General features: G+C 42.4%; 1 protein-coding gene across 1 annotated transcript in view; it reads left to right on the plus strand.

Annotated features, from left to right (window-relative positions):
- The window catches only part of LOC143962069 (EF-hand calcium-binding domain-containing protein 6-like), a 162469-nt gene that overhangs the window by 60502 nt on the left and 77895 nt on the right, over positions 1-24072 (plus strand). The window contains exon 7 of the mRNA XM_077471403.1: positions 8408-8539. Coding sequence (XP_077327529.1) covers positions 8408-8539 — 132 coding nt within the window. The remainder of the gene's footprint in view (positions 1-8407; positions 8540-24072) is intronic.

The following is a 24072-nucleotide window of genomic DNA, read 5'->3' on the forward strand; positions in this document are numbered from 1 at the left end:
AAGAGGTCAAGGAAATTTACCACCGTGGGATTAATATTGAACTCCAACTTAATGTTGTTCGAGTTGGAGTTCAATCTCTCCAAAAAGTTTAAAACAGAAGCCTTAGTACCCCCCCCCTATGAAAAACAGGTCATCTATGAATCTGCGATAGAAAATTAGCTGTGGGCAATCAATACCAAACACATATCTATCCTCCCACTCGGCCATAAATAAGTTGGCAAGGCTAGGGGCATATTTAGCCCCCATTGCCACGCCAACTCTCTGGGCATAGAAGGTCCCATCAAACCAGAAGTAGCTGTGGGTCATGCAAAACTCAAGTGCATGGCCCACAAACACCTTCCGGGCATGTGGGATATCCTCCCTTCTGCTCATAGCCCAGTTAAGTGCTAATAGGGCATCTTGATGTTGAATGATAGTGTATAGGCCAGCTACATCAGCCGTAACCAAATACACTTCCATAGACGAGGAGATGGAGATCATATTGAGGGATTTCAGCAAATCTGTTGTGTCCTTCAGATATGCTCTTGTGTTTTTCACACTGGGTTGGAGTGATCTATCTAAATATTCTCCCAGTCTGGAGGTGACCGATCCTATCCCATTCACAATAGGACGTGGTGGAGGAGCCACCACATCCTTGTGAATTTTGGGCAAGGTGTAGATCACCGGTATCCTGCAGCTGCTAGGGACCAGATATTTCTTTTCTTTTAAACTGAGTACTCCCTTCCCATATCCCCACTCCACCAAAGCCTCTAATTGGTTCTTATATTCATCTGTAGGATCAAAGTTTAATTTTTTGTAAGTGGTGGTGTCCCCCAACAGATCATTCAGCTGGTCATGATAAAATGATCTGTCGAGGATCACCACCCCCCCCCCTTTGTCTGCCGGGCGTATGATAATATCATTATTCTCCTCTAGGGATTTAATCCCCTCTTTAATATACCTTGGGTTCACGCCCTTGCTAACGGGGAGTTTTTCCAAATCATTTAACACCAAGTTTTTAAAAACCTCAACAAAATGATTACCAGTTAGCTGCGGATTAAATAGTGACCGATTTCTCAGTCCACTACCCATTTGACTACTAGGATTATCACTCACTACTTTCGAAGTATTGGGGTGTGACAAAAAATATTTCTTAATATTTAAGGTACGAAAATATTTATGTGCATCAATATACAAATCAAACTTATTCATACTCTGTCATGGAGCACATTTAAGTCCCATGTTCAGAATATTTAATTCCCTCTTATTCAATATTGCCTTGCTTAAATTAAAGATACCATTATCTAAGTGTCCCTCAGTCTTTTTCTTGGATTGTTTCCTCCATCCTGCCCTGCACCCCCTCCTCCTCTCCCCATTGGACCTTCTTGTTGAATGGGCCAATTTCTCTGTCCATTGGGCACAGCTGGAGTGTGTCCTCTCGGGGTTGTCCCTCCCCCTCTCCCTCCTCTCCCCCTCTGATTTAAAAAAGGGGGGGGTGGAAGAGTCCGAGGTGGGAACCCAGGTTCGTTCATCCTTCCATTTCCATCATCGTATGCCAAAGGCATAAACCTGTTGTATAATGGTATCGAATTACCCCTTCCTCGATTACCATCATATCCATATTCCTGTCCCCATCTTTGATTACTTTGAGGTGCAAATTGTACTGGGTAGAGATTCCTATCTCCATAGGGTGGTGGGTAATCATAGTAGTTCCCTTGATGCTCATTACCCCTTTCCCTTGAATATGGCCCAGGTGAATAATACTCACCATAGGAATTTACTCTACCCTGTTGTGTGTTGTTATACCCTTGGCTAGGGGTCTGAATTAGGGGGGTTTTCTTATTATTCATCTTACTCTTACCTGCTTCCCCTTTATTCCCGTGCTTGGAGTTATAAATTTCCTTACTTGGGGGTTCATTAGCATCGGTAGATCCTTGAATGTTTATAGTCTGCCCTCCATTTGCCTGCCAAGCATAGATTTTGTTGTTTCTAAAATCAGTTACATCTCTATTATATTTCTTAACCTTCTTTTTCTGAATATCCTTATCCCATTTTTCTAGTTTTTTCTTCATTGTCTCATTAAACTCTTTCATTTGGTTATTGTCTCCCAGAGGTTCCAGTTTTATTTTCATTAATTCAATCTGTTCCTTTAATTTAGCTAATTTAATCTCTTTCCTTTTTAGGACTAAAGCTTGTAGTTCCATCCCCATTTTATTAAAAAAGGTGAGCCACTCATCCATAAAAAGCTGGTCATTTAGACCATCTTGTGGACAAACTTCCCATCTTAAACTTCTGAAGATGAGACCCTCTTTTAGGTATTGTTCAAATGTGAGTACATCCCACCAGGTTTTAACCTGTTTCTCTAACAGATGGTCTAAGGTTTTCAAAAGACCTGTGATGTCTTCCTCCTCTTCCATCATTTCATGGTTATTGGAGAAAACATTAGCTGGATTGATCTGCCGTGAGGCTAGATAATTAATGGCTTCCATCCCTTCACTAATGCGTGCAGGAAACAACACCCCCCTTCAAGCTGCTTGTGGTTATCTAAATGCTATAAATTATTAAAGATACACACACACCGAACCCTTTACCTAGTGTATCACCACAGCGCTTAAATAACACGAATTCTACACCTTAGCTGCCACTTGTTACAAACTGTCAAAATATATAAAGGTGCATACAAACTAGTGCTAAAGATACAATTAACTAATTAGTTGCACGTGGCGCTGTTACCTGTGTGCCTTTCAGTCAACACTCCCTAAACTTCTAAAAAATCCTATCCCACATCATACAAAATGTGATAATTAATAAACACTTAGGTAAAGCCATTAATTATCTAGCCTCACGGCAGATCAATCCAGCTAATATTTTCTCCAATAACCATGAAATGATGGAAGAGGAGGAAGACATCACAGGTCTTTTGAAAACCTTAGACCATCTGTTAGAGAAACAGGTTAAAACCTGGTGGGATGTACTCACATTTGAACAATACCTAAAAGAGGGTCTCATCTTCAGAAGTTTAAGATGGGAAGTTTGTCCACAAGATGGTCTAAATGACCAGCTTTTTATGGATGAGTGGCTCACCTTTTTTAATAAAATGGGGATGGAACTACAAGCTTTAGTCCTAAAAAGGAAAGAGATTAAATTAGCTAAATTAAAGGAACAGATTGAATTAATGAAAATAAAACTGGAACCTCTGGGAGACAATAACCAAATGAAAGAGTTTAATGAGACAATGAAGAAAAAACTAGAAAAATGGGATAAGGATATTCAGAAAAAGAAGGTTAAGAAATATAATAGAGATGTAACTGATTTTAGAAACAACAAAATCTATGCTTGGCAGGCAAATGGAGGGCAGACTATAAACATTCAAGGATCTACCGATGCTAATGAACCCCCAAGTAAGGAAATTTATAACTCCAAGCACGGGAATAAAGGGGAAGCAGGTAAGAGTAAGATGAATAATAAGAAAACCCCCCTAATTCAGACCCCTAGCCAAGGGTATAACAACACACAACAGGGTAGAGTAAATTCCTATGGTGAGTATTATTCACCTGGGCCATATTCAAGGGAAAGGGGTAATGAGCATCAAGGGAACTACTATGATTACCCACCACCCTATGGAGATAGGAATCTCTACCCAGTACAATTTGCACCTCAAAGTAATCAAAGATGGGGACAGGAATATGGATATGATGGTAATCGAGGAAGGGGTAATTCGATACCATTATACAACAGGTTTATGCCTTTGGCATACGATGATGGAAATGGAAGGATGAACGAACCTGGGTTCCCACCTCGGACTCTTCCACCCCCCCCTTTTTTAAATCAGAGGGGGAGAGGAGGGAGAGGGGGAGGGACAACCCCGAGAGGACACACTCCAGCTGTGCCCAATGGACAGAGAAATTGGCCCATTCAACAAGAAGGTCCAATGGGGAGAGGAGGAGGGGGTGCAGGGCAGGATGGAGGAAACAATCCAAGAAAAAGACTGAGGGACACTTAGATAATGGTATCTTTAATTTAAGCAAGGCAATATTGAATAAGAGGGAATTAAATATTCTGAACATGGGACTTAAATGTGCTCCACGACAGAGTATGAATAAGTTTGATTTGTATATTGATGCACATAAATATTTTCGTACCTTAAATATTAAGAAATATTTTTTGTCACACCCCAATACTTCGAAAGTAGTGAGTGATAATCCTAGTAGTCAAATGGGTAGTGGACTGAGAAATCGGTCACTATTTAATCCGCAGCTAACTGGTAATCATTTTGTTGAGGTTTTTAAAAACTTGGTGTTAAATGATTTGGAAAAACTCCCCGTTAGCAAGGGCGTGAACCCAAGGTATATTAAAGAGGGGATTAAATCCCTAGAGGAGAATAATGATATTATCATACGCCCGGCAGACAAAGGGGGGGGGGGGTGGTGATCCTCGACAGATCATTTTATCATGACCAGCTGAATGATCTGTTGGGGGACACCACCACTTACAAAAAATTAAACTTTGATCCTACAGATGAATATAAGAACCAATTAGAGGCTTTGGTGGAGTGGGGATATGGGAAGGGAGTACTCAGTTTAAAAGAAAAGAAATATCTGGTCCCTAGCAGCTGCAGGATACCGGTGATCTACACCTTGCCCAAAATTCACAAGGATGTGGTGGCTCCTCCACCACGTCCTATTGTGAATGGGATAGGATCGGTCACCTCCAGACTGGGAGAATATTTAGATAGATCACTCCAACCCAGTGTGAAAAACACAAGAGCATATCTGAAGGACACAACAGATTTGCTGAAATCCCTCAATATGATCTCCATCTCCTCGTCTATGGAAGTGTATTTGGTTACGGCTGATGTAGCTGGCCTATACACTATCATTCAACATCAAGATGCCCTATTAGCACTTAACTGGGCTATGAGCAGAAGGGAGGATATCCCACATGCCCGGAAGGTGTTTGTGGGCCATGCACTTGAGTTTTGCATGACCCACAGCTACTTCTGGTTTGATGGGACCTTCTATGCCCAGAGAGTTGGCGTGGCAATGGGGGCTAAATATGCCCCTAGCCTTGCCAACTTATTTATGGCCGAGTGGGAGGATAGATATGTGTTTGGTATTGATTGCCCACAGCTAATTTTCTATCGCAGATTCATAGATGACCTGTTTTTCATAGGGGGGGGTACTAAGGCTTCTGTTTTAAACTTTTTGGAGAGATTGAACTCCAACTTGAACGACATTAAGTTGGAGTTCAATATTAATCCCACGGTGGTAAATTTCCTTGACCTCTTGATAGAAAGAAAGGATGATAGATTCAATACCACAGTGTACTTTAAAAATACAGACAGGAACAGCTATTTAACAACGAAGAGTGGACATCATCCATCTTGGATTAGAAATATCCCTAAGGGACAATTTTTAAGGGTCCGCAGGAACTGTACAACTAGAGAAGATTTCGTAGCCCAATCCCAAATTTTGAAAGAAAGGTTCATACAGAAAGGGTATTCAGAGACCACCTTGGATGAAACTATTGGGACAGTTGCGAATATTCCAAGGGAAGCTTGCCTGGAGGGGAAGAGAAAGGGAGAAGGGGGGACACAACACCAATTAAGATTCCTATCCAATTTCCATCATCAATTTAGAGAGGTAGAGCAAATTTTCAGGACACATTGGCATATTTTGGGAAGGGACAAACATCTGGGGAGTGTGATACCCAAAACTCCGGGGTTCATCTACAGACGGGCACCTAACATCGGTGATCGAGTTGTAAAAAAGATCCTGGACCCTCCTCAGCGAGCAACTATTTCGGGTGAACTGAAAGGCTTTTATGCTTGTAGGAGGTGTATCTGTTGTAGGACTGTACAGCAGGTAAACAGGGGAATCACCTCAATAACGAACAGTGAGGGTGAAACATTTGACATTAAGGAATTCATGACGTGTAATATGACACATGTCGTGTACCTACTGTGGTGCCCCTGTAACTTACTATATGTAGGACGCACCAAGAGATTATTGAGAGTACGAATCTCAGAACATTTGACTAATATCCGTAAAGGTTACCAGTATCATAGCGTATCATTACATTTCAAAGAATATCACCAACAAAATCCGAATTTATTGCAGTTCTGTGGAATAGACCATGTTCATCCCTCTTGGAGGGGCTCTAATCGAGTTAGAGATTTGTCGCAAAGGGAAACCAGGTGGATCTTCTCGCTGAAGAGCCTTCATCCGAGGGGTATGAATGTAGAACTGGACCTGAACTGCTACATTAGTGACTTTTAGTCACTAATAGGCCATAAGTATTGTCTTTCAAACATTATAGAGGGAAGGGTGTCACTCCGATATGGAAGTGTTTATGAGGTTACCGATCATTAATCTTCAATTTTTTATAATAGATGTGAAGTTATTGATGGGGGAGTTCTGAGATTATTATGAGAGTACCTATTATGTCTCTTTTAGGGCTAATAGTAGTAGGTTCCTGTTTTATTTGTTTTAAAATGATTTTTATTTGGAGTTTTATTTGTGTATTTACACTTTAGATGTTGCTTCAGATATATATACATCTCCATTTGATTTTAAATTGGAGCTGTATATCGAATGTTCCAGGATAATAATGAAAATGTGCACTAATGGGTTAGTTTATATTATATGTTAATCATTGGTGTAAACGTGGGCGCATTGGTGACACAGCGGTAGATAAGTGTACCAGTCTGTATCTGTAGACAGACTGGTTCATCTACTGTGTGAGGACACATTGATTAAGCGGAGTGTACTGGGTACAGGGTGTTATTTAGAAAGATACCGCCTCATAGATGGAGAGATACTATAGATGGGGACTGACACCACCATAGGTATTGTGATTGGTTTCGCACTTTGTTTGGTTCCGGAAGACGGTGACACGGATTCTTACACTTGAATATTGTGGAGACGGGGACATGCGGTTTCGATCTCGGCGCACGCGCGACCTGGTGGGACGCAGCCTGTGTGGACACCTGAGCGGAATTTACCGTATGTCGAATATTACAACTATGGTCGAATGTTTCGACGTACCTAGTGTACTTTGATGCACGCACCGGAGACCGTGGCGTATTGGCGGATCGAATATTTCGATCACCAGTTTTCGAAGAGGGGGGATGTCGAATGCTGTGATTTGAGCGTGCGCGGGTCATAGTTCTGGCTTCGGCGCTTAATGTGTACGACAGGACACATCCCAGCAATATGGATGTGAGACTGATAGTGAGATGAGCTGATTGGACGATGGGGGAATATAAGGTGGGTTGCTAGGCCAGATAGCCAATCCCATGAATAAGTCTGATATGACGAAACATGTCGGGGGCGTGGCTATCTGGTGAACATTGAGCTGACATACACGGAGCTGGGAAGGAGGTACAGGACTAAGTGAACTGAATCATCTGATCTGAAGGCGCCTTTTTCGAACGGACCTGCTGTGTGGGACCAGGCGGGACGCACGAGGAGGGGTGAGATTAAGTGATCCAGTACCGTATCTAATAAGTCCGCTGTGACCACCAATGCCCCGACGTATTCAGAATGCTGTTGTGGAGTGGATTTGTGAAGCAAGTTTCTTTATCCTTTTGAAGTGATTTTACCCTTTTAAGTTCATGTGAGTGCATAAAGAGTGCGATTTTTTACATTAAAGAGTGATTGCAGTATTACACTATTGGGGTCTCCCTCTGTGATTTTTCTTTGAGGTATTTATATATACACATTGAAGTACGCAATTGGAGAAGATAAAATCGGATGTGCTGATATCTGAATTACATCTTGAGAGATCTGTTGCAAGCCCTTTTGCCTCACACGAGAGTGTAAGGCTTAGCATTTGGTGAGTTTTTTCACGAAGGGGGGTCATTAAGCACGGATGGTGTGGTGAAGGAGTCACGTGTATAAGGAGATTTAAACACTGGAGACTTGCTCACGCTTCTATAAAAAGACTCTTTATTATTTGGATATTATATATTTTTTTTTTGTTTTATTTTTATAGATATATTTTTTTATATACTCTAGATTTTTTTAGTATTTTGGCGGATGGACTATACTCACGTTTGCTCATTTATGTCACTGTATACTTAATCTAAATGTAAATTTGGGTATTTACCTAAGTGTTTATTAATTATCACATTTTGTATGATGTGGGATAGGATTTTTTAGAAGATTAGGGAGTGTTGACTGAAAGGCACACAGGTAACAGCGCCACGTGCAACTAATTAGTTAATTGTATCTTTAGCACTAGTTTGTATGCACCTTTATATATTTTGACAGTTTGTAACAAGTGGCAGCTAAGGTGTAGAATTCGTGTTATTTAAGCGCTGTGGTGATACACTAGGTAAAGGGTTCGGTGTGTGTGTATCTTTAATAATTTATAGTGTGAAATAATTTTAAGATTTTTATTTTTATTTTATTTTCCGGGTCAACAGATCTCTGAAGAAGTTTCTACCCCCATCTTGTCTTCAGCCACCTGGGGTGATCACTTTCCAACAATTCACAGAAGCCCTAAGACGTATGGGCATAGAGTTCTCTGAGGATGAGCTGGCCAATTTGTGGACAAGGTAAAGCACAGTCACACTAAAATAATATCCCTCTCGATGATATAAACGGACCAGGTGCCAGTATATAGATTGAGTTGTGATTCACACAGGATGCTAGAGTTTCAATTCTGCCACAGATTTTTGTATTTTGTATAAAAGCATGCACGTAATAACGTAATAAAATGAAGTAGAATACAGCTTGTAAAAATATTCAAATTTTTGTAATCGAATTGACCTTGACATTACGCAACCTAGTCCATTAGTATTTTATTACGCTTCTTATTCTTGTGAATCAGGGGTGACAAAATCAATTTAATTGCTTTCACTGTATTATGGCTGCCCTCAAAGGGCCAGTTGTATCTGTAATGCCCCGTACACACGATCGGACTTTCCGACAAGAAAACCGTGGATTTTTGTTTGAAGGATGTTGGCTCTAACTTGTCTTGCATACACACGGTCACACAAATGTTGGCCAACAATTACAAACGTAGTGATGTACTAGATGTACATGATATCTCCATTACGAACGCTAGTTTTACAAGACCGATCGCTTGCGGCTTGTACTTGATTCTGAGCAGGTGACGGACTTGTGTATACACGATAGGAAAGTCAGACGACAAACATTTGTCGGAGGAAAATTTGAGAACCTGCTAGCCAGCATTTGTTGGCGGAAAGTATGACAAAAAATGTCCGATGGAGCATACACACAGTCGGACTTACCTCCAACAAGCTCACATCCAACATTTCCTGTCGGAAAATCCGATTGTGTGTACGCAGCTTACTACACCAGCTCCTCAGCCACTTGTTTACTTCCCTAATCTCTGCCTTTCTGGTGTGGCTTGAGGTACCAGTAGTATCCCTGAGAATACTACCTTGGGGGAATTTTTCCTCAATTTAGCTCCTAAGTCCCTAAAATCATTCTTTAGGACACTCCATCTGCCTCTGACTTTGTCATTAGTGCCAACATGCACCATGACAGCCGGGTCTTCCCCAGCCCCTCTCAGTAATCTGTCCACCAGACCCGTGATGTGCCCAACCTGAGTGCTTGGTAGACAGCATACAGTTTGGCGCTTCAAGTCTTTGTCACAGATTGCTCTCTCTGTCCTTCTAAGAATTGAGTCCCCCACCACCAGAATCTGTCTTTCCTTTCCCTTCGCCTCCCCCCATTCTATATTGTTTTCTTAAAGTATTGATTCTCATCTATATTCTCTGCTGTTATAGAGTTTTATATAGACTATGTTATGCAGCCGCATTTTACCCTGGCTAGTGTTGCCAACTGTCAGTATTTTTACTGGCACCCAGTTAAAAAACTGCACTTTTCTCCTGCCAGTAAATGCCAGTGACAGGAAAAGGTTGCCAGGAAAAAATATGGCTGTGGTGCTCGGTGCCTGAGTGTGTGATGTCATGGTGCAAGGGAGCCAATCGGAGCGGACGGAGATTCATGTCCGGGTCTGTGGGATGGGAGACTGTCAGTGCTGTTTGGACTGGAGTGGACCGAAAGGACCACCTGGCATGGAAAGAGTGTGTCACTGTGAGACTCCCTCACACTGGGGCGTTTTGCAGGCACTACAGTGCAAAAAAATAGCACCTGCAAAGCACCCTGAAAATTCCTGCCACAGTCCATCAGAGTACCCGAGTACCCGTCACAGTCCATCTGAGTACCCGAGTACCTGTCACAGTCCATCTGAGTACCCAAGTACCTGTCACAGTCTATCAGAGTACCTGTCACAGTCTATCAGAGTACCCGAGTAGCTGTCACAGTCCATCTCTGTACCCGAGTACCTGTCATAGTCCATCAGAGTACCTGAGTACCTGTCACAGCCCATCAGAGTACCTGTCACAGTCCATCAGAGTACCCGTCACAGTCCATCAGAGTACCTGTCACAGTCCATCTGAATACCCGAGTACCTGTCACAGTCCATCTGAATACCAGAGTACCTGTCACAGTCCATCAGAGTACCGAGTACCTGTCACAGTCCATCAGAGTACCCGAGTACCTGTCACAGTCCATCAGAGTACCCAAGTACCCAAGTACCTGGCACAGTCCATCTGAGTACCCAAGTACCTGTCACAGTCCATCTGAGTACCTGTCACACTCCATATGAGTACGGGAGTACCTGTCACAGTCCATCAGAGTACCCGAGTACCTGTCACAGTCCATCAGAGTACCCGAGTACCTGTGCCAGTCCATCTGAGTACCCGAGTACCTGTCCCAGTCCATCTGAGTACCTGTCACAATCCATATGAGTACCTGTCACAGTTCATCCAAGTACCTGTCACAGTCCATATGACTACCTGAGTACCTGTCACAGTTCATCTGAGTACCCGAGTACCTGTCACAGTCCATATGAGTACCTGAGTACCTATCACCGCCCTTCAGAGTACCCAAATAACAGTCACTAGGTCATCAGAGTACCCGAGTACCTGTCACCAGGCCATCAGAGTACCCGAGTACCTGTCACCAGGCCTTTAGAGTACTCGAGTACCTGTCACCAGGCCATCAGAGTACCTGAGTACTTGTCACCAGGCCATCAGAGTACCTGAGTACCTGTCACCATGCCATTAGAGTACCCGAGTACCTGTCACCAGGCCATTAGAGTATCTGAGTACCTGTCACCAGGCCATCAGAGTACCCGAGTACCTGTCACCAGGCCATTAGAGTACCCGAGTACCTGTCACCAGGCCATTAGAGTACCCGAGTACCTGTCACAGTCAATCAGAGTACCCGAGTACCTGTCACCAGCCCATCGGAGTACCCGAGTACCTGTCACCAGCCCATCAGAATACCCGAGTACCTGTCACCAGCCCATAAGAGTACCCGAGTACCTATCTGCCGCCCATCAGAGTACCCAAGTACCTATTTGCAGCCCATGCCTCATAGAATATACGATGGGGTGTTTGCTTTCCAAAATGGGGTAATTTTGTGGGTAGTTCCACTGTCCTGGTGCTCCAGGACCCTCAAAAGTGTGATGGGTAAGAATGAAATGACATGTAATTTATGCTCCTAGTACACCTGAAGGTACTACTTCAATGTTCGGCCTCTCTACAGTGGTGTGAAAAAGTGTTTGCCCCCTTCCTCATTTCCTGTTCCTTTGCATGTTTGTCACACTTAAGTGTTTCGGAACATCAAACCAATTTAAACAATAGTCAAGGACAACACAAGTAAACACAAAATGCAATTTGTAAATGAAGGTGTTTATTATTAAAGGTGAAAAAAATCCAAACCATCATGGCCCTGTGTGAAAAAGTGATTGCCCCCCTTGTTAAAACATACTATAACTGTGGTTGTCCACACCTGAGTTCAATTTCTCTAGCCACACCCAGGCCTGATTATTGCCACACCTGTTCACAATCAAGGCATCACTTAAATAGGAGCTGCTTGACACAGTAAGGTCCACCAGAAGATCCTTAAAAGCTACACATCATGCCGAGACCCAAAGAAATTCAGGAACAATTGAGAAAGAAAGTAATTGAGATCTATCAGTGTGGAAAGGGTTATAAAGCCATTTCCAAAGCTTTGGGAATCCAGCGAACCACAGTGAGAGCCATTATCCACAAATGGCGAAGACATGGAACAGTGGTGAACCTTCCCAGGAGTGGCCGGCCGCCCAAAATTACCCCAAGAGCGCAGCGACGACTCATCCAAGAGGTCACAAAAGACCCCACAACAACGTCCAAGGAACTGCAGGCCTCACTTGCCTCAGTTAAGGTCAGCGTTCATGCCTCCACCATCAGGAAAAGACTGGGCAAAAATGGCCTGCATGGCAGAGTTCCAAGGAGAAAATTACTGCTGAGCAAAAAGAACATCAAAGCTTGTCTCAATTTCTCCACAACACATCTTGATGATCCCCAAGACTTTTGGGACAACATTCTGTGGACCGATGAGACAAAAGTGGAACTCTTTGGAAGGTGTGTGTCCAAGTATATCTGGCGTAGAAGGAACACTGCATTTCATAAAAAGAACATTATACCAACAGTAAAATATGGTGGTGGTAGTGTGATGGTCTGGGGCTGTTTTGCTGCTTCAGGACCTGGAAGACTTGCCGTGATAAAAGGAACTATGAATTCTGCTGTCTACCAAGAGATCCTGAAGGAGAATTTCCGACCATCTGTTCGTGTACTCAAGCTGAAACGAACTTGGGTTCTGCAGCAGGACAATGATCCTAAACACACCAGCAAGTCCACCACCGAATGGCTGAAGAAAAACAAAATGAAGACTTTGGAGTGGCCTAGCCAAAGTCCTGACCTGAATCCTATTGAGATGTTGTGGTATGACCTTAAAAAGGCCGTTCAAATGTAACTGAATTAGGACAATTCTGCAAAGATTAGTTGGCCAAAATTCCTCCTGGACGCTGTAAAAGCCTCATTGCACGTTATCGCAAACGCTTGGTTGCAGTTGTTGCTGCTAAGGGTGGCCCAACCAGTTATTAGGTTTAGGGGGCAATCACTTTTTCACACAGGGCCATGATGGTTTGGATTTTTTTTCACCTTTAATAATAAACACCTTCATTTACAAATTGCATTTTGTGTTTACTTGTGTTGTCCTTGACTATTGTTTAAATTGGTTTGATGTTCCGAAACACTTAAGTGTGACAAACATGCAAAGGAACAGGAAATGAGGAAGGGGGCAAACACTTTTTCACACCACTGTATGTGGCCAGGCTGTGTAAAAGTATCACACATGTGGTATCGCCATACTCGGGAAGAGTAGCATAATGTATTTTGGGGTGTAATTTTTGCTATATACATGCTATGTGTTAGAAATATCTTATAAATGGACAACTTTGTGTAAAAAAAATGCGTTTTCCTTTTTTTTCCACATTTTCCAAAAACTTCTGGAAAAAAATGAACAGTTCAAAAGACTCATTCTGCCTCATAGATTATACATTGGGGTGTTTGTTTTCCAAAATTGGGTCATTTTATGGACAATTGCATTGTCCTGGTGGAGAAAAATTACTAATTAGCAAACTTTTATGACAGAAACAAAGAAAAGGGCATTTTTTTCACAAAATGTAAGTTTTTTTTTATTTATAGCCCAAAAAATAAAAAACACCCACTAGTGATTAAATATCACTAAAAGAAAGTTCTATTTGTGTGGAAAAAAGGATGCAAGTTTCATACGGTGTTTCATGGGTATGGTGTTGCATGACTGAGTAATTGTCATTCAAACTGTGAGCTGAAAATTGGTCTGGACAGGAAGGGGGTGTAAGTGCACTGTATTGAGGTGGTTAACCATACACCTGACTCTAAGCCTACAAAATCCTTGACTTTGTACAAGTGTTTAAAGTGTGCAAGTGTAACAGTTGATGCTGGTTTGAAGCCAAAGGGTAATCACACCAAATATTGATTTAATTTAGATATTTTTTCTCTATGCTTTGTTTACATTTTTTTAAATTGATAGAAATTAAAATTAAAATATATATTTTGAAAGCATTCTCACTTTACAGCATTTCTTCACGCCTGCCTAAAACATTTGCACAGTACTGTACATCCTTAGTTAAACAGGAAGCAGATCTCCATTAAAGTGGTTGTCAGTCCAATTGCCCCCAATTAATCAGGCACATGGTTCCCTAAGCATTGCAGCATCTTCTTCTTATTATTATTTTTCTGTAAATGCCTTTTATTTGCATTTTTTAGCTCTGTCAATTGTCCTATTTCATCTGACTTGTATTTTGGTTCTAATAAACAGTCCATGTTCAGAAACTAAACAAGTATCATCTTGTTTTGTGCCTGTGAGCTGTTTGAATATCTGATATCTGTATTCAGACTGGGGGAAAGTGGTATATGACGAAAGCACTAAAGCGGAGTGTGGGACATTTAGTTACAATCTCCATATCCGAACCGAAGGAGCTGAGTAAGAGGGACACAGATTCCTTTTGATGTATGCAAGATACATCAGAAGAGGAATCTCTTATCTTCCTCCCTTTGGCTGTCAATGCAGTGTGTAAGAGAGGAGGGAGGAGAGGAGAGGAGAGGAGAAGGGCGGAGAGGGGCGTGGTTGGGAGTGTAGGAGATCATCCTTTCTCACTCCAGACTACATGTTGACAGGCAGAGGGAGGGGGAGGTGGGGGAGCTGAAAACAGGCAGAGAGGAGAGAGGAGACCTGCGGATGATGCAGACACGCATTTAGACCACAATATCTTGGCTCAGCAGCCATGATAATCGTGGTCTGTTCTCAGGGGGAAGACAGGAGCTGGCAAGATCAAACAGGTATTATAAGAGATACAGAGAAGTAAGGCAAAAAGCAAAAGCAACAAGCTGCAGCTTTCACATTAAAGGAACAGGAGCAGCATATATATTTTTTTTGGGTTAACAAACACAAGGCTTTCCGAATTCCACATATGTACATTTTTAGTGACCTTCACAGTTAAACCCTCAGGGTGATGCATTTGGTATAAGTCTACGCCCTCTGTGTAGAGACCATCAGATAACCAATATCATCTTTATTTTGGGCCAAGACCTGAAGGGGGAGAAATCTCACAACTCTTCTTGAGGTATTGCATTGGGGAAAGGAGATGCTGCAAGGACCAGAGTTTGTCCCACAGCAGTCACAACCTCCTCTATGAAGAGCTGTTTTACACTGAAATCTTCCATGATGAACAAAGGCCTCTTCTTTGTGCAGTCTACACAAAAGTCTCTTGGTTCTCTCTACTCAGGGAGAATGTGCAACATAAAATCTTGTCAGGAGCCACCTAGGCTAGGTGAGGTAGGCAAAGAAGGCTGGTTTAAGATGGCATATAACCAGACACAATGGGGTAGATTTACTAAATCTAATTCTAGGTTTCATTTTAAAGCTTAATTAAACAAGCTGAAATTAGAATCTGATTGGTTACTGTGCCCAGCTGCACTAGATTCTGTGTGCTCTAGTTTTAGTATATCTCCCTCAGTGTCTATCTTGTAGTCACACACATAAGAGTATGCTTGGCAAGGGGAACTTGTCAAACAAATGGGCAACTATGATATAGATGCAAATATAACTCTAAAGCTGCGTACACACGGGCGGACTGTCTGGCCAACTTAGTCCGTCGAAACACATTTCAGCGGACAGTTCGCTCGTGTGTGGGCTTCAGCGGACTTTTTCAGCGTGCAGTCTGGCGGACTAAGTATTTTGGAATTTCCGTAATATTGTCCGTCGTACTTTGGTTTCAGCGGACAATCCGCTCGTGAGTAGGCTAGTTCGACGGACTAAGTATGGCGCATGCTCAGAAAGGATTTACACGGCGAAAGGTTGCATTGCTGTGTATTGGACTTCCTATTTCTAGTCCCGTCGTACGTGCTGTACACGGCATCGCGCAAACTTTCGACGGACTGTTTTGCATCCGTGTGTGGTCAAGTCCGTTCATTCGAAAGTAGGACGGACTGTCCGTCGGATTGTCTGACGGACTAAGTTGGCCATACAGTCCGCCCGTGTGTACGCGGCTTAACAATGACTTGAAAGAACAGTAGCTGTCGACACTAGTTTTTCTTAAAGCCCAACTCCAGTCAAACCTTTTATTTTGTTTTGAATAATTGTAAGAACAAGGGGAAATGACCCCAAAGCGGGATCAATGTATCTTAGTAACCATTGATAACACTTTTGAAACTACATAAAAATTAATAAGTTTATTAATACAAAAACTAAAACGTTTTGTTCATATACATAGATAAAATCACACAAATTGATAGAATATTGTGTTAGGATACACAAGCCACAAAAAATGTAGACCCCTAGGGTGAAGGAAAAGATGGGGGTGATGGTTGCTCCTGTACATGTTTCATGGATCTATCTTCTTCTACAGGAGGAAAGATCAAAATGTCTCAAACAAAACATGATATCAATTAAAATACATAAACATAATTTAGATATCAAGTAATGGGTAAAATTATCATAATGATACACTGGAGCGGTTAATTGGTTGCTTACCATAGTTGACTTGTGTCTCTAAGAGGCCAACAAACTTCCCCCACTTGTTTTAAATATAAAATGATAGGGTCAATTTAAATCCTACAATATGTAGATCAGGTTTTTATTGCACTCTGTTTCCCTACTGAGGAGGTTTACCCTCCTTTTCCTTAGGTCAGAAAGAGGGATGGGGAATCTCTCTAATGGAGAAACAGTCAAGGCAAAACAACTTTATAAACAACTCAAGATACACTATTAATGACCTCCCAATTAGTATATCATCACAGCGCTCAAACTCCCCCTCCTCCCAGCTGCCACTTAAAAAACTAAATAAATCTATCGGAAGGTGAAGAGAAGCAAATCTAACACTTGAAATGCAAAAAACACCTAGTGGCGCTATAAAGACTGTACACTGTTAGAAAGCAGTGTGCTAAGATCCCCAAAATAACATGAAAATAATAAATAACTGTGCATCAATATAATCAACAATAAAATAAATATATCGTGATAATGTGACACTAAAAAATGCAATCAAAAAAATATATATATAAATACATAAATCGCACAAAACTAGTGAATAAGTGACAAAAGATAAAAAATACACAATAACAAAAAGTGCTCTAATGAAGATGTGCAGTTCCAAAGTGCATTAGAATGATCTTCAATCAAATACAATTATTGAAGAGCAATAATCGTGATGGTGACACTAGTTCAAAAAAAGGAGAAGAAGACACGAGAGTGCTGGGCAATACCTCTGGTGAGTGTTTTGATCAAGGGGGGGCACGACCACTAAGGGTGCGGTGGAGGTTTTGCAGCTGATGGACATCTGGCTACAGATTCTTCTTCTCCTTTTTTTGAACTAAAAAAAGCCCATTTTGAAGGCTTATATGCAAGTAATTGAGCATACAATGGTTAAGGGGTCCAGGTCCTGCCCTGGGGGACATGTATCAATAGAAAAAAAAGTTTGCGAAAAACTTAATTTTTAAATGAGCAGTGAATTTTAGATTTTTAAAGTGAAAGCCTAAAAATGAAAAAAATCCTTCCAATATAGTGCCTGGGGCGTCCCCTTAGTCTACCTGTAAAGTGGCAGATCTGTCCCATGTCTAGAATCTGCTGCAGCAATAATTGCATTTATAAAGCCAAAAAAAATGTTTACTTTTTCCATGCAGGCTTCCTTTACTATGATCAGGCCACAATGTAGTGCAGAATTTTTGGATACATTCTGGTGTCACTTTGACTTTGTATAGAAATAGCGGGTGCGTAAAAATTGGTCTTAGGGTGTTGGTGGCACCTTCCCACCGTAAACTTAAACTGTAACGTAAACCGTTAAATTTAGCGTTTGTAAGGTAGGATGGAATACCGGTCCCTGGGATAGCAGGTCTGGACGGGACGGTAGGGTCCAATGAGAGCCTACCGCCATCTTCACTATTTCTGCATACCAAGCTCTTCTGGGCCATGCTGGGGCCACCAGAAGTACCAACTTCTTCTTTTTTTTATTCTTTTTTTTTTTCCTTTTCTTTTCATCATTACAAAACAGTGATGAGCCCCTCTCATCAAGCAATTTATCCAGTAACCTACAATTACATTATAATCATACAATCTTCCCTTTCAAATTGCTTTCACATTCTTCCATTACAAATATATACCATTTTCTTACTCTCCCTCCCCAATCCCCCCCCCCCCCCCCAATCCCAACCCTTCTCCTGGCATCACCCATATCACCAACTTCTTCTCCTGCCTGATCCTGCAAAGGAGTCTTGGCAGTAGCAGAATAGGAGGGAATGCATAAATCAGAGAGAACTGATGCGATGGAGTTACCAAAGCATCTGTCCCGCATGCAAGAGGATCCCTCATTCTTGACACAAAGTTGTCGACCTTGTTGTTGAACCTGGACGCAAAGAGATCTACATCCGGCACCCCCCATCTCTGGCATATGGCCAAGAAGACGTCGGGGTGAAGAGACCATTCCCCTGGGCCTAACTGCTGGCGGCTCAAGTAGTCCGCCTGCCAGTTCTCTACCCCCGTAATGAAGACTGCGGATATGCATGGCATATGTTTTTCTGCCCAGATTAAGATCTGGTTTACTTCTCCCTGAGCTGCAAGACTCTTGGTGCCCCCTTGGTGATTGATATAAGCCAATGCTGTGGCAATTTTCGGACTGGATCCTGACAGGGCAACCCTGCAACCTGAGTGTCCAGGCTTTTAGGGATAGATACGCCGCACGGATCTCCAGAATGTTGATGGGTACGGCCCTCTCGGTCTTGGACCATCTCCCTTGGACAGTCGACTGTTCCAGGACTGCCCCCCAACCCGAAAGACTGGCATCTGTTGTTACCACTGTCCAGGTAACTGGTAAAAAGGATTTTCCTTTCTGCAGATTTTCGGGTATCAACCACCAGCTGAGGCTCCGATGCTTTGTAGGGGACAGATGCATTGGAAAATCTAACGCCTGAACCTTTTTGTTCCAGGCCAATAGGATACTGTTTTGCAGTAGCGTTGAAAGAGACTGAGCGTAGGGAACTGCTTCAAATTAAGCCACCATCTTCCCCAACAACCTCATACAAAGACAAATAGAAGGACCCTTCTTTGCCCTGACTACCTGAATCAGTTCTCTTATAGCACTGATCTTTTCTTGTGGTAGGAATACCCTCTGCTGGGCTGTATCTATGACCAGACCCAAATACTCTAGTCTTCTTACTGGTTTTAAAGAAGACTTCTCTAAGTTGAGGACCCAACCTAGGCATTGCAGGTAGTTGATTGTGGTGACCAAATTTTGGTCCAGAAGGGCTACCGACCGGTCTATCAAGAACAAGTCGTCTATGTATGCTATTATTGTTATACCTTGGGCCCTTAATCTGGCCAGAGGAGGGGCCAAGAACTTTGTAAACACCCGAGGTGCATTAGCTAGCCCCAAAGGCAGAGCTACAAACTGAAGGTGGCGTTTTCCTACTTCGAAACTTAGGAATTTTTTATGAGCAGGGAAAATAGGTACATGCAGGTACGCATCCTTGATGTCTATTGACGCCAGAAGTTCTTTGTAGGATGGAGACTACTGATCGGATCAATTCCATGCGAAAGGGCCGTATCTTTAGAAATCGGTTTAGATCTTTGAGATCTAGAATGGGTCTGACATCTCCGTTTGGCTTTGGTACCGTGAAAAGGTTTGAATAAAACCCCATTCCCTGCTCTTGCATGGGAACTACCATGATATTTTTTTGCGACAATAGTCGCTCCAACGCTAGGAGGAGAGACTTCTTTTTCTCTGGGTTTCTGGGTACATTTGATCTGAGGAACTGAGGAGAAGGGAATTCTCGAAACTCTAGTTTGTAACCTAGAGTTATTGTGGAGACCACCCATTTGTCCCAAAATTCCTCCTGCCAGAGCCCTGAGAACTTTAGTAGTCTTCCCACCACTCGAGTGAGCGGGGGCGCCCCTTCATAAGGAGGTCTTAGCATTTTGTCTTGAAGAACTTCTCCCCCAGGACTTCTTTTGTCCCTGGGGTTGAGTTTTAACCTTTGAGCCTGACGGAGGAGGCCGTCGTGATTGCCTGGAGGCTGATGACCATGGCACTGGAGAAAGCAACCGTTTAAAGGAGGGACGTTTACTCCTTTTCTTGACTGGTAAAAGGGTGCTTTTCCCACTAGAGATCCTTTGGATATAATTGTCCAAATCCTCTCCAAACAGTTTTGCACCACGAAAGGGAAATCCCGCCAGGAGTTTCTTACATGGTGACTCGACTGACCAATTTTTCAGCCATAAGTTTCTACGCATGTGTACCAATCCAAGCGTAAGGCGAGAGGTCTGAAGGATAGAATCTCTGATAGCATCAACAGCAAAACACAAAGCCGCTGGTAGGTTAGCCATCCCTGGGCTTGCTGTTCAGGTAAAGCTTTAAGCACCTGTTTAATATGGTCTCTCAAATATTGACAGACTCCAATTGCTGCCACTGCAGGTTGAGCTACTGAACCTGCCAGGGAGAAAACATTTTTTAATAGGAATTCCATTTTCTTATCAGTTGGATCCCTCTTAAACAGAACTATATGGCGATAAACTGGTAGTAATGCACGCAGAACTATATGGCGTTAAACTGCCAGTAATGCACACAGAACTATATGGTGTATATATCTCTCTCCACGCCAAAATCACACTTAAAATGGCTGCCATAGAAAGAATACTTTTATACTGTGGGGCGGGAATGAGCCATGATTGGATAAAGTCATGATGACAGTGTCCAATCATGACTCTGACAGTGCTCTTTGCCTTGATTTGCCTTTGCAGTGAAAGCTTCAGCCAATCAGGGCTTGCAATGCACTGTTCAGCACCGCAATGCATTGTGTTCGGTTCAGGGGACCGAAAACAAGTGGTAGAACAAACTGTTTGTTCCGCTGCTCGCCGAACGTCTGAACAGTGAAAGTTCAGCCTGAACTTATGCTCGGGCCAAACCGTTCACCCATCCCTAATTCTTAGTAATAACACACTTAAATCTTTCCAAACAAGAGTCTAGTAGACATCCCGGGTAGGATAAAGTTTTAAAAGCAAAATCATAAATTATAATATAATAAATAACTCTAAACAATTATAAAAAATAAGAATATAATAATAATAAAATGTATTTCCCCACAAAATCCCTATCGCTCAATTCTGCATGTGTTCTAATTTGCTATCACGTTTTCTAGCTGGTCTAAAACCACTTTTGACGTAAAGGGACACTTTTTTTGGTTGCCAGTATATATAGTATGAAATGATTTGATACTGTACAGGGTACTATGTGTGTTATGTTTTTTGTACTTTTTGAATTTGCCGCCATACTCCGCCCCATGCGTCGTGATGCTTGCAGGAAATGGAGCCTCGGCACACAGAGCGTCGGGCAGATGACCTGTCGGATGACAGAGTGGGAGGACATCGCATGATCATGGTGACAAGGTAACTATGCTGTACCAGGAATCTGCATTGCAATCCTGAGTGTGGCTCCGGGTTACCACTAATGGTACTGAAATTTAACCCAGAGCCACACTCGGGAATACCGCCAGGAGGGTTAAAGGGGCGTGACAGGGGGCGTGTCCTATGCCTACATACTTTTGCTAATAGGTGTCCCTTATTCCCATCTCAAAAAGTTGGGAGGTTGATTTAATAAAGGCAAATAGACTGTTCACTTTGCAAAGTGCATTTGCACTCTGCAAGGGCAGTTGCTCCAGAGCTTAGTAAATGAGGTAAAGCTGCACTTTTCAAAGAAAGAATACCCAATCCCATGTAAGGAAAAAAAAAAAAAAAACTTTTTTGCTTGCACATCATTTGATGATGGAAGTCGGCAGAGCTTCTGCTCATTTATTAAGCTCTGGAGCAACTGCTCTTACTTTGCCCAGTGCACAGTCTATTTGCCCTTATTAAATCAACCCCTATGTGTTTAGGGATGAATGCCCAGAGTGTAGGTCTCCTGTGTTCCGGGCATTTGCCCCTGAAGGCATAGGGCCCTAAAGTTGAGTACAACTCAGTACAGTGTTTAGCCCTATTCAACTGCAGCCTGCCATTGACTTTGACAGGCTGTAGGTACTAGCTGAATGCTGCACCTGTGCCTCCTGGGTGTACTAAAATGCTGGGATGCACATGTGCAAGGGCATTTATTTGTGGGGCACTGACTAGCATCTTTACTCTTGCTCTACTACAGCTCTGACCTTCTGATCAGTACTTCCTGACATCATGTTGCCCTCTACCCTTTTCAATAATTACTAGTCTTTAAACTGCTCCTGTGCCCAGACTATGAACATTACACTTTTTAAATATTCTTATTTGGCAGTAAAGGATCATGCACATGGATATTTGTAGGTATTTTACATGGGAGCCGCAGGTGCTGTATCCAGCCTGCTATGCCAGCGAATGGCTGTACATAGCTGTATACAGCCGTACTCTTGTAAACGCCAATGTTTCCTAGCAACTCTCATCTACCAATCAGTGATATGGATAGAAACATAATCTATCAGTTATATTTATTTCTACAAATTATTGCTGTATTATTGTGAAAATTTCAAGGGCTTTGCATGAATCCAATCAAAACATCTTTATTTGATGTGTTTGTTATTAGTTTTGCTAAATCAAAGAAGAAAGTGCAATGCAAACTTGATGAGTTCCCATAAACCATAATACAGAGTTATTAAAGTTTAGTATTAAGAATGCTAGTTTCTCAGCACAAAGCCCAGTTGTATCTCATATCTGGAACAATTCCATTGCACCTTTAATATCTACTTCCTATTGATTCATGTGTAGTATTTATCTTTTCTGAATCCACTGCAGAATGTGCATTGTTTTTCATTTGTGATGACTGGATGTTTTTTAATACAGCAGTTTAGAAACAGGATGTACCGAAACTGCAGTTAGTACATAAATCAGCCCATACAAGCTTTTTTCAGATGTCCTACATTTTATATTGTCCCCTAATTTGTCTGTTGGGACAACCCTCTGCTACTGCTTTAGTGGAATTCTTCTTGCAGATGTGTTTTAGACTGGGGCTGAAGTATATATATTTCTCCTAGGTTCTTTGCATTGACTCCTTCAGATCCGCTCTATAGCCGAATGACGGCTACAGTGTGGCTCTACTTTGACCATCCGTCCCCCCCCCCCCCCCCGATTCCGGCCCCTTACCAAGTGATCAGCTGTCAGCCAATGACAGCTGATCACGTGATGTAAACAGAAGATCAGTGACCTCTTTTTTTTCCCCTCACGCTGACAGTGTGAGGAGAAAAAAAGAAGAATCACCAGCTTCATTGCAAGGGATATTGCTCACGAAGAGGAATCGGCAAAGCCACCTCATCTATGTCCATCAATACCCCCTTCCAGTGCCACCTGCCAGAGCCCACACGGTGCCACGAATCTACATCACAAAAGTGCCAGCAATCAGTGCCACCTATCAATGTCCACAAGTGTCACCTGCCAATGCTCACCAGTGGTGCCAATCAGGGCCTCATCAGTGCCACCTAGCAGTGCTGCCTATCAATGTCACCTATCAGTGCCCATCACTGCCACCCATCACTGCCACTTATCAGTGCCCATCACTGCCACCTATCAGTGCCCATCAGTGCCAGCTATCAGTGCCACCTACCAGTGCCGCCTATTAGTGCCCTTCAGTGCCACCTATCGATGCCCTTCAGTGCCGCCCATCAGTGCCAACCAGTGCCCACCAATGCCACCTATCAGTGCCCACCAGTGCCACCTATTAGTGGCCATCAGTGCTGCCTTATCAGTGCTCATCAATGCAGCCTATCGATGCCCATCAGTGCAGCCTATAAGTGCCCATCAGTACAGCCTAATCAGCGTGCATCAATGAAGGAGAAGAATTACCAGTTTGCAAAGTTTATTAACAAAATATAAATGGTTTTGTTTTATTTTTTATTATTTTAATTCGGTATTTTTAAAAAAATTTAACAAAAAAGAAAAAACCTAGCAGTGATCAAATACCACCAAAAGAAAGCTCTATTTGTGGGGAAAAAAAATTGGTAATTGGGTACAGTGTTGTATGACCACGCAATTGTCGTTCAAAGAGTGACAGCGCTAAAAGATGAAAACTGGTCCGGGTAGAAGGGGGGTTAGGTGCCCAGTAAGCAAGTTGTTAATATCTTTGATGTTAGTCTGTATAATTAGTTACTTAGCGCCAAATCACATACTACAAACACATATAGTT

Source organism: Lithobates pipiens, unplaced genomic scaffold (genome assembly GCF_037356315.1).
Source record: "Lithobates pipiens isolate NorthernLeopardFrog02 unplaced genomic scaffold, aLitPip1_a1.2 Scaffold_8, whole genome shotgun sequence".
Classification (NCBI taxonomy): Eukaryota; Metazoa; Chordata; class Amphibia; order Anura; family Ranidae; genus Lithobates; species Lithobates pipiens.